At 45.3% G+C, this 12714-nt stretch overlaps 1 protein-coding gene across 6 annotated transcripts in view; it reads left to right on the top strand.

The window, feature by feature from the left end:
- farp2 (FERM, RhoGEF and pleckstrin domain protein 2) overlaps positions 1-11906 on the top strand; it is a 110976-nt gene extending 99070 nt beyond the window's left edge. For 4 of the 6 annotated variants that reach the window (XM_055943935.1, XM_055943934.1, XM_055943933.1 and 1 more), the window contains exons 25-27: positions 5326-5433; positions 8037-8188; positions 8760-11906. In XM_055943935.1, coding sequence (XP_055799910.1) covers positions 5326-5433; positions 8037-8188; positions 8760-8850 — 351 coding nt within the window. In that variant the 3' untranslated portion in view covers positions 8851-11906. Of the gene's footprint in view, positions 1-5325; positions 5434-8036; positions 8189-8759 lie in introns of those variants that run through there. The other 2 variants (XR_008761915.1, XM_055943937.1) reach the window with 2 other exon arrangements.
- Positions 11907-12714: the final 808 nt, after the last annotated feature.

Genomic DNA, 12714 nt, shown 5'->3' with positions numbered 1-12714 from the left:
GACTAGAACCATGGTAGAACTAGGTTCCAGACTAGAACCAGCCTAGAACCAGGTAACAGACTAGAGCCATGATAGAACCGGGGACGTGACTTGAACAAGGGTACCATACTAGAAGCAGCTACCAGACTAGAAGCAGGTACCAGACTACAACCATTGTAGAACCAGGTACCAGACTACAACCAGGAGCCAGGCTCGAACCAGGTACCAGACTACAACCAGGTACCAGACTACAACCAGGTACCAGACTAGAACCAAGTTCGAACCAGGTACCAAGTTCGAACCAGGTACCAAGCTAGAACCAGGTACCAAGCTAGAACCAGGTACCAGACTAAAACCAGGAGCCAGACTAGAACCAGGTACCAGACTAGAACCAAGTTCGAACCAGGTACCAAGCTAGAACCATACTAGAACTACAATAAGGTGCCATACTAGAAGCTGGTACCATTCTAGAACTAAGTACCAGACTAGAAGCAGGTACCAGACTAGAAGCAGGTACCAGACTAGAAGCAGGTACCAGACTAGAAGCAGGTACCAGACTAGAACCATGGTAGAAATAGGTACCAGACTTGAACCATGGTAGAAGCAGGTACCAGACTAGAAGCAGGTACCAGACTAGAAGCAGGTACCAGACTAGAAGCAGGTACCAGACTAGAAGCAGGTACCAGACTAGAACCATGGTAGAACTAGGTACCAGACTAGAACCATACACCAGACTAGAACCATGGTAGAACCAGGTACCAGACTAGAACCATACACCAGACTAGAACCATGGTAGAACCAGGTACCAGACTAGAACCATACACCAGACTAGAACCATGGTAGAACCAGGTATCAGACCTGAACCAAGTACCAGACTAGAGCCATGGTAGAACCAGGTATCAGACTAGAACCAGACTAAAGCCATACACCAGACTAGAACCAGGTACCAGACTAGAACCAGACTAAAGCCATACACCAGACTAGAACCATGGTAGAACCAGGTACCAGACTAGAACCAAGTGCCAGACTAGAACCATGGTAGAACTAGGTATCAGACTAGAACCAGACTAGAAGCAGGTACCAGATTAGAACCAGACTGGAAGCAGGTACTAGACTAGAACAATGGTAGAACCAGGTACCAGACTAGAAGCAGGTGCCAGACTAGAACCAGACGAGAAGCAGGTACTAGACTAGAACCAGGTACCAGACTAGAACCATGGTAGAACCAGGTACCAGACTAGAACCATGGTAGAACCAGGCACCAGACTAGAACCATGGTAGAACCATGTACCGTACTAGAACCAGATACCAGACTAGAACCAGGTGCCATACTAGAAGCAGGTACCATTTTAGAACCAAGTACCAGACTAGAACCATGATAGAGCCAGGTACCAGACTGGAACTGCACCAGACAGCAACCAGACCTGAACCATACTAGAACCAGGTACCAGACTAGAGCCGTGGTAGAACCATTCACCAAACTAGAACCATACTAGAACCAGATACCAGACTAGAACCTTACTAGAACAGTGGTAGAACCATGTACAAGACTAGAGCCATTGTAGAACCAGGTACCACACTAGATCCAGGTACCAGGCTAGAAACATACACCAGACTAGAACCAAGTACCCGACTAGAACCATGGTAGAACCATTGTAGAACCAGGTACAAGACTAGAACCATGGTAGAACCATTGTAGAACCAGGTACCAGACTAGAACCAGGTACCAGACTAGAACCAGGTACCAGACTAGAACCAGGTACCAGACTAGGACCAGGTACCAGACTAGAACCAGGTACCAGACTAGAACCATAACAGAACAGGGTAGAAGCAGGTAACAGACTAGAACAATGGTAGTACCAGGTACAGGACTAGAACCATACTAGAACCAGGTACCATACTAGGACCAGGTACCAGACTAGGACCAGGTACCAGACTAGAACCAGGTACCAGACTAGAACCATAACAGAACAGGGTAGAAGCAGGTAACAGACTAGAACAATGGTAGTACCAGGTACAGGACTAGAACCATACTAGAACCAGGTACCAGACTAGAACCATGGTAGAACCATGGTACCATACTAGAACCATGGTACCAGACTAGAACCATGGTACCAGACTAGAACCATGGTACCAGACTAGAACCATGGTACCAGACTAGAACCATGGTACCAGACTAGAACCATGGTACCAGACTAGAACCATGGTGCCAGACTAGAACCATGGTACCAGACTACAATCAGACTAGAACCATGGTGCCAGACTAGAACCATGGTGCCAGACTAGAACCAGACTAGAACAGGTACCAGACTAGAACAATGGTAGAACCGTTCTCCAAACTAGAACCATGGTACCAGACTAGAACATACACCAGACTAGAACCAAGGTACCAGACTAGAGCAATGGTAGAACCAGGTACAAGACTGTAATCATACTAGAACCAGGTAACAAACTATAACCATTCTAGAACCAGTTACCAGACTAGAACCATGGTGGAACCAGGTACCTGACTAGAACCATTGTAGAATCAGGCACTATAGTAGAACCATGATAGAAATAATTACCAAACTGATGCTAGAACCACAGTAGAATTTCACAGGGAGATGCCAAATGATACATACAGTTTACTGATCTGCAGTGTTGGGGAAGCTACTCTGAAAATATCGCTTACCAAGCTTCAATTACTTCTCACTGGAAGAAGATCATCTACACTTAAGATACCCCTAAGAAAAATATATAGTTTACTTAACTAAAGTTACTTTGAAAAAGTAGTTCACTATATCTAAACTACTTTAGTAAAAAAAAAATGATATGAAAAATCTGAAATGTCAGGCTACAAATCCCAAGGACAGATTCCTTTGGGGTCATATGTTAACAGAATGTGGAGTTTAAACACAGAAACTACAGCGCCTTCAGAAGGTATTCACACCCTTTGACTTTTTACACATTTTGTTGTTACAGCCGGAATTTTAAAAAATTATTAAATTGAGATTGTTTGTCATTGACCAACACACAATACCCCATAATGTCAAAGTGGATTTATGTTTTTAGACTTTTTACAGATTCATTCAAAATGAAAAGCTCAACTGTCTTAAGTATTCAACTCCTTTGTTATGGTAAGCCTAAATAATTTAAGGAATAGATATTTGCTTAACAAGTTACATAATAAGTTGCATAGACGCACTCTGTGTGCAATAATAGTGTTTAACATGATTTTTGAATGACTACATTATCTCTGTACCCCCACACATACAATTATCTATAAGGTCTCTCTGTCGAGCTGTGAATTTCAAACACAGATTCGACCATAAAGACCAGGGAGGTTTTCCAATGCCTCGCAAAGAAGGGCAGCTATTGGTAGATGGGTACAAAGAAGGGCACCTATTGGTAGATGGGTACAAAGAAGGGCACCTATTGGTAGATGGGTACAAAGAAGGGCACCTATTGGTAGATGGGTACAAAGAAGGGCACCTATTGGTAGATGGGTACAAAGAAGGGCACCTATTGGTAGATGGGTACAAAGAAGGGCACCTATTGGTAGATGGGTACAAAGAAGGGCACCTATTGGTAGATGGGTATAAAAAAAAAATCGGCAAATATTGAATATTCCTTTGAGCATGGTCAAGTTATTATACTTAACAAAAATATAAAACACAACATGTAAAGTGTTGGTCCCAGGTTTCATGAGCTGAAATAAAACATCCCAGAAATGTTCCATACGCAAGCTTATTTCTCTCAAATGTTGTGCACAAATTTGTTTGTATTCCTGTTAGTGAACATTACTCCTTTGCCAAGATAATCCATCCACCTGACGGGTGTGACATATCACCTGCATATCAACAGCATGATCATTACACAGGTGCCCCTTGTGCTATGGACAATAAAAGGCCACTCTAAAATGTGCAGTTGTCACCCAACACAAAGCCACAGATGTCTCAAGTTTTGAGAGAGTGTGCAATTGGAATGATCACTGCAGGAATGTCCACCAGAGCTGTTGCCAGATAATGTTAATTTCTCTACCATAAGCCGCCTCAATGTCATTTTTGAGAATTTGTCAGTGAGTCCAACCGGCCTCACAACCGCAGACCGCGTGTATGGTGTTGTGTGGGCGAGTGGTTTGCTGTGTCAACGTTGTCTACAGAGTTGTCCCATAGTAGTCGGTGGGTTGATGGTATGGGCAGTCATAAGTTACGGACAACGAACACAATTGCATTTTATCGATGGCGATTTTTAATACACAGAAATACTGTGCCAAGATCCAGAGGCCCATTGTGAGATAACTATGACCAACAGATGCATATCTGTATTCCCAGTCATGTGAAATCCATAGTTTAGGGACTAATTTAATTTAAATTGTTGCATGTTGGTTTATGATGTTCAGTATAATTATAGTTTGGATGGTGTATCAATACACCCAGTCACTACAAAGATACAGGCGTCCTTCCTAACTCAGTTGCCGGAGAGGAAGGAAACCGTTTAGGGATTTCATCATGAGGTCAATGGTGACTTTAAAACCGTTAAACCTTTAAATGGCTGAGAACTGAGGATGGATCAACATTGTAGTTACTTCACAATACTAAGCTAATTGACAGAGTGAAAAGAAAGAAGCCTGTACAGAGGCACTAATGTAAAACTGCAAAAAAACTAACTTTTTGTCCTGAATACAAAGTGTTATGTCTGGGGAAAATGTACTTTACTGAGCAGCACGCACCATATTTTTGAGCATAGTGGTGGCTGCATCATGTTAAGGTTATGCTTGTAATCGTTAAGGACTGGGGAGTTTTTCAGGATGAAAAAGAAACGGAATGGAGCTAAGCACAGGCAAAAATCTGAGAGGGAAAACCTGGTTCAGTCTGCTTTCCACCAGACACTGGGAGACAAATTCACCTTTCAGCAGGACAATAACCTAAAACACAAGGCCAAATATACACTGGAGTCACTTACCAAGAAGACGGTGAATTTTTCACTGGGTGGCCGAGTTTTGTCTTAAAGATACTTTCAAATCTATGGCAAGACCTGAAAATCGTTGTCTAGCAATGATCAACAACCAAATTTGACAGAACTTTTAAGAATTTTGAAAACATTTATGGGATAATGTTGCGCAATCCAGGTGTGTAAATCTCTTCAAGTCGAGGGGTATAAATACATGTATGTTTCAACAGAATTAGGCAAGTCTGTAGTTCCAATAGTTACCTACACCGCTACATTGTAAAACAAAAACGTAATTGACTACTGAAAACACAATCTACATTTGAATTTTGTTCAACTAACACCAAGCTACTGCAAACTTTTAGTAGTTCACTACTCTTCAACACTGCTGATTGTCCTGTCCTTTCCTGTCTTCAGAACCAGCTCTCAGGTTACCTCCTACGGAAATTCAAGAATAGCAATGGCTGGCAGAAGCTCTGGGTGGTCTTCACCAACTTCTGTCTGTTTTTTTACAAGACTCACCAGGTACTGGCCACACACACACACACACACGCACACCGAACGCTGAACACACCGAACGCTGAACACACCGAACGCTGAACACACCGAACGCTGAACCCACCGAACGCTGAACATAACCCACCGAATGCTGAACATAACCCACCGAACGCTGAACACACCGAACGCTGAACACACCGAACGCTGAACACACCACACCGAACGCTGAACATAACACACCGAACGCTGAACACAACACACCGAACGCTGAACACAACACACCGAACGCTGAACACAACACACCGAACGCTGAACACAACACACCGAACGCTGAACACAACACACCGAACGCTGAACACAACACACCGAACGCTGAACACAACACACCGAACGCTGAACACAACACACCGAACGCTGAACACAACACACCGAACGCCGAACACAACACACCGAACGCCGAACATAACACACCGAACCCTGAACACACCGAACCCTGAACATAACCCACCGAACGCTGAACACAACACACCGAACGCTGAACACAACCCACCGAACGCTGAACACAACCCACCGAACGCTGAACACAACACACCGAACGCTGAACATAACACACCGAACCCTGAACACACCGAACCCTGAACATAACACACCGAACGCTGAACATAACACACCGAACCCTGAACACAACACACCGAACCCTGAACACACCGAACCCTGAACATAACACACCGAACGCCGAACATAACACACCGAACCCTGAACACACCGAACCCTGAACATAACACACCGAACGCTGAACATAACACACCGAACCCTGAACACACCGAACGCTGAACATAACACACCGAACGCTGAACATAACACACCGAACCCTGAACACACCGAACCCTGAACATAACACACCGAACGCTGAACATAACACACCGAACGCCGAACATAACACACCGAACCCTGAACACACTGAACCCTGAACATAACACACCGAACGCTGAACACAACACACCGAACGCTGAACACACGCTGAACATAACACACCGAACGCCGAACATAACACACCGAACCCTGAACACACTGAACCCTGAACATAACACACCGAACGCTGAACACAACACACCGAACGCTGAACACACGCTGAACATAACACACCGAACGCTGAACACAACACACCGAACGCTGAACACAACACACCGAACGCTGAACACAACACACCGAACGCTGAACACAACACACCGAACGCTGAACACAACACACCGAACGCTGAACACAACACACCGAACGCTGAACACAACACACCGAACGCTGAACACAACACACCGAACGCTGAACACAACACACCGAACGCTGAACACAACACACCGAACCCTGAACACAACACACCGAACCCTGAACACACCGAACCCTGAACACACCGAACCCTGAACACACCGAACCCTGAACACACCGAACCCTGAACACACCGAACCCTGAACACACCGAACCCTGAACACACCGAACCCTGAACACACCGAACGCTGAACACAACACACCGAACGCTGAACACAACACACCGAACGCTGAACACAACACACCGAACGCTGAACACAACACACCGAACGCTGAACACAACACACCGAACCCTGAACATAACACACCGAACGCTGAACATAACACACCGAACGCTGAACATAACACACCGAACCCTGAACACACCGAACCCTGAACACAACACACCGAACCCTGAACACAACACACCGAACGCTGAACATAACACACCGAACCCTGAACACAACACACCGAACCCTGAACATAACACACCGAACCCTGAACACAACACACCGAACCCTGAACATAACACACCGAACCCTGAACACAACACACCGAACCCTGAACATAACACACCGAACCCTGAACACAACACACCGAACCCTGAACACAACACACCGAACGCTGAACACACGCTGAACATAACACACCGAACGCTGAACACACGCTGAACATAACACACCGAACGCTGAACACACCGAACGCTGAACACACCGAACGCTGAACACAACACACCGAACGCTGAACACAACACACCGAACGCTGAACACAACACACCGAACGCTGAACACAACACACCGAACGCTGAACACAACACACCGAACGCCGAACACACGCTGAACATAACACACCGAACGCTGAACACAACACACCGAACGCCGAACACACGCTGAACATAACACACCGAACGCTGAACACAACACACCGAACGCTGAACACAACACACCGAACGCTGAACACAACACACCGAACGCCGAACACACGCTGAACATAACACACCGAACGCTGAACACACGCTGAACATAACACACCGAACGCTGAACACACGCTGAACACAACACGGCTGGCAGAAGTTCTGTCTGGTCTTCACCAACTTCTGTCTGTTTTACAAGACTCAGCAGGTACTGGCCTGGCGCAACACTTGCCTTTAATACTGCAGCTTGGCTTTTTACACAACAAATGTACATGTTTGTTGTACTGCAAATGCAGCCTAGATGCTTATAAATGTCTCAATTCAGACTCCTTTGCTGAGCCCAAATGTTGGTTCTATGTTGAAGTGTTCCCTGGATGTTAAGGTATCCCAGCCAACTGTCTGTTTCTGTGTGCAGGATGATTTCCCGCTGGCAAGCCTCCCGTTGCTAGGGTACACTGTGAGCAGCCCGGGAGAGTCAGACAGCATCCACAAGGAATATGTCTTCAAACTGCAGTTCAAGTCCCACGTCTATTTCTTCCGGGCGGAGAGCGAGTATACATTCGAGAGGTATAGTGACTGTTTCATTCATTATTTAACTGCTTCCAACAATGCGTCCATTATGATTCCAGAACATTTCCGGGACACATTTTAATTGTAAAACTTGGCCGCAGTTTTTGGCTAACAGTTCAGTGTTAAGGAGATGGAGTGGTGCTTTGTGTTTACACTATGGCTGTAATAACTCTGATGTCCTCTTTGTCTGTCTGTCTTTCTCTCACTCCCTCGCTCTCTCTCCCTCTTTCCACCCCATCTCTCTCTTTCCCTCTGTTTCTCTCTTTCTCTCACTCCCTCGCTCTCTCTCCTCTCCCTCGCTCTCTCTCCTCTCTCTCTCCCTCTTTCCACCCCCTCTCTCTCCTTCCCTCTGTTTCTCTCTCTCCCTCTTTCCACCCCCTCTCTCTCCTTCCCTCTGTTTCTCTCTCTCTCGCTCTTTGTTTCTCTCTCCTCTCTCTCCCTCTTTCCACCCCCTCTCTCTCCTTCCCTCTGTTTCTCTCTCTCTCGCTCTCTGTTTCTCTCTCTCTCTCTCCTCTCTCTCCTTCCCTCTGTCTCTCTCTCTCTCTGTTTCCCTCCCTCCTCTCTACAGATGGATGGAGGTGATTAAGAGTGCGGCTAGTGCTACTGGCAGGATGAGTCTCCTCATACCTAAAGGTCCCCTGCAGATGAATGGGAACTAACTCCGCTCCTTGATCTGATCTACTGCGGCTTAGAATCTAATCTGCGTCCCAAATGGAACCCTATTCCCTATATAGTGCACTACTTTAGACCAGAGCCCTATGGAACCCTATTCCCTATATATAGTGCACTACTTTAGACCAGAGCCCTATGGAACCCTATTCCCTATATAATGCACTACTTTTGACCAGAGCCCTCGTCCCAAATGGCACCCTAGGGTCAGTCCTAGAGAGCAAAAGGGCTGGGCCCAATAGACTCTGAGACAATCCTGTATAATACCATCTCTCTCTCTCTCTCTTTACGGTTTTCATTGGCATCATGTTAAAGTGGCACTCATGTCTTGGATTTATTTGGCAGATAAGGGCTCAGTGAGTGACTAGAAGTTATTATATATATATATATATATATATATTAATTCTCTCCTTCTAGAATTGTCAACCATTGTTACGTGGGAGAATCTGTTGAAACAATGTATCAGCAGGGAACAGAAACGCAATATGAATCCAGTAGTTGGATACGTGGTTCAAGAGAGAAGGATATACTAGTGCTATCACGATCAACAAGGATGCTTGAGGACATTCTGTCAAGGATGAGTGTATACACTCAGCCAGTTGAGAAAGGGAACTAAAGCGGGACTCGTCACCTTCTCACGAGCAGCCAGTGTAAAACAACTACATCACAAAACATAAGCTTGGTTTCCCACACTCGGATTAAGTCTAGTCCTGGACACGGATTAAGTCTAGTCCTGGACACGGATTAAGTCTAGTCCTGGACACGGATTAAGTCTAGTCCTGGACACGGATTAAGTCTAGTCCTGGACACGGATTAAGTCTAGTCCTGGACACGGATTAAGTCTAGTCCTGGAGTAAAAAGTACTTTAAAAAAAGAGCATATCCATTTAAAATGCTTTTTTTAGGCCAGGACTAGACTTAATCTGTGTCCAGGACTAGACTTAATCTGTGTCTGGAAAACCGTCTTCTAGCGATTTATCTATCAGGTTATGTTCTGGAGAAGTTTACACAGCGTTAGTCTAGAGACTGTTTCCTTTTAGCCAGTGAAAGCATTCTACGGACGGTCGTTGTCGAGTTTGTATCGTGTCTGTCTACACGAAGGTACAGGTGTAGAAATGGAACTGGTAGGTGGAGAGAGGGCAGCGATGATATTACGAAGGTGCAGAGGTTACAGGATTGATTTGACTAGGGACTGGGAAGGGTAACTAGCTAGAGAACAACCTCAGATACTTTCTTTATACAAGTTTTAAAATAGCTGGACTTGAGGTAGCTCTGGTCCAGGGGGTTATTTCTTCCACTAAGGAATTAGTGGATGAATGAATGCCCTGGACCAGAGCTATGGTTCAGCAGGAGAGGAAGGGAGGTACCCAGTGAATGTCCTTTTTTTGGTTTTGTTTTTTGATAAAAGGCAGATAGTATTGTATGTTGAAATGAGTTAGGAACACAAGCAGTCAATCTCCTTTTTTAGGATAACTTCTGTAAAAGACTTCTGTAAAAGCCAATTATTCCGTTCTTTTGAGAATTTCGTAGTTCTCATTTGTTCTGTTGTCACATTGAGGTATTAATGGCCATGGAGGTAAAATCAAAAATGGAGCACAACACACATTCTGTAAGGTACGTTTTCCATTGAAGTGTTTCAAGGGGTCTATATTCCTGTTTAATACATGTAAAAGTACTTTTTTGGCCCCAAGAGAAAAACCTTGTTAATTAAGTTTTCCTGTACTATCAATATGTAGTCCTATTTTATTTTCATACATTGAACAATAGTCCAACCTAATTCTGTCTCTCATAACCTCAAATGTTGTTTAAAGTCAAACATACTTAAAGCATTTAATTGTTGTGTTATTGACTTATTATTAGTCAGTGTTGGCCAGTTCTATTGTTGTTGTTTGATTTCCTAGTTTTAAGGACAGAAGGAAGTCGGGAAGGAAGGTGCTACGTTTGATTGTTTTGGCTTGCTGGGCTTGTATAGTTACTATCATGTGTTCTGGATTATAGTTAATCGTTGTTGTTGTTCATTTAACATAGGGAATGACGATGACCTCGTAAAATAAATATGCAGTGTATATCCTAATATCTAGTCTGTTAAAGTTACAGATTCCATTCTAATACGTCGTTAAGGCTGAAGAGCTTGGATGCGCCCCCCCCCCCCCCCCCCCCCCCAAATGTGATCCTATTTCCTTATGGGCCCTGGTCAAACGTAGTGCACTATAAAGGGAATAAAGGTACCATTCGGGACTCGTCCCATGTTAGAAGATGATCTGTAATGGTATAACTGTTAGGTGACGCGGTCTTGCTGTAGGTAGCGGGCCGTGTGAGCATTGTGTTTTTAATAGGTGACTACAGGAGATCGGGATCTGTATATTCACTAAATGTCTCGGAGTAGAGCTGATTTAGGATGAGCCCCCCCCCCCCCCCCCCCCCATGTAAATCGTACGCATAAGAGGGTAGAACTTCTCCTAGGTTAGCACTCCTACTTTGAGACGCTAGATACATACGGGGGTCCCTGATCTTGGCCGTTCGTCGTCAGAAAGTCCCGTCCCCCCCCTTCCCTTTCCCCCGTTACTGTCTACACACCGTGGGCTCGTTATATTATCTTTCTGTCTCCGGAGTGATAGGGGCCAGTGAGGTGTAATCCTGTCATCTTCCTTTTTCCCTTGTTGGACTGGAATGAATCACAATGCTTCGAGCGCACCTATATCTCCCAAATGGCTCTCTCTTCCCTATATAGTGCACTACTTTTGACCAGGACCCATGAGGAATAGGGTGCCATTTTGAGATGCATCAATGATTTTTAGAGGGGGGGGGGCACCTCACCTCACCTCTCTTAACTCCTCTCCCAGTTCATCTCTCTGTGTTCAGGTGTGCTAATCAACCAAGGCCCCACTGGCCCCCCTGCTGTTCAAGTCTCCAGTCAGATGTCCTTCCTATTTATTGTGTAGCAGCATGTCATTGGAGCCCTTCTTGTTCCTGTATGTCCTGCCTCTTTCTCAACGTTATTATTGCATTGAAAGGATAACAAATAAAGTTGAACAGATGTTAAACAACTTAGTAAGGTTTTCTTTTCAAACTATTTGCCTGTGTGCTTTTAGCCTGACACCCAACGATACAATATTTGGAAGGATGGGCCCCACGAGACTAGTTTGTCATCACCTGCAAATACTAGTGTGTCATCACCTGCAAGGTTACCTGTCCCATCTGATCCTCTACCAAGGTTGCCTGTCCATCTGACGCTCTACCAAGGTTACCTGTCCCATCTGACGCGCTACCAAGGTTACCTGTCCCACCTGACGCGCTACCAAGGTTACCTGTCCCATCTGACGCGCTACCAAGGTTACCTGTCCCATCTGACGCTCTACCAAGGTTACCTGTCCCATCTGACGCTCTACCAAGGTTACCTGTTCCACCTGACGCGCTACCAAGGTTACCTGTCCCATCTGACGCTCTACCAAGGTTACCTGTCCCATCTGACGCGCTACCAAGGTTACCTGTCCCATCTGATCCTCTACCAAGGTTACCTGTCCCATCTGATCCTCTACCAAGGTTACCTGTCCCATCTGATCCTCTACCAAGGTTACCTGTCCCATCTGACGCTCTACCAAGGTTACCTGTCCCATCTGACGCTCTACCAAGGTTACCTGTCCCATCTGATCCTCTACCAAGGTTACCTGTCCCATCTGACGCTCTACCAAGGTTACCTGTCCCATCTGACGCTCTACCAGAAGGTGGCAGTGATGTGCTGTTGACCTAACGCTCATCTCACCATGACTACTGCAGGTCGTTCTGTTCCCACTAGATGGCCAAGTTAATTTAAGGTGTGGGTAAGGAATAAGGTTAGCAGTGTGGTTAAGATTC

Source organism: Salvelinus fontinalis, chromosome 14 (assembly GCF_029448725.1).
Source record: "Salvelinus fontinalis isolate EN_2023a chromosome 14, ASM2944872v1, whole genome shotgun sequence".
Lineage (NCBI taxonomy): Eukaryota > Metazoa > Chordata > Actinopteri > Salmoniformes > Salmonidae > Salvelinus > Salvelinus fontinalis.
Note: the sequence above shows the minus strand (reverse complement) of the source record. Positions and strands in the feature narration are given on the sequence as shown.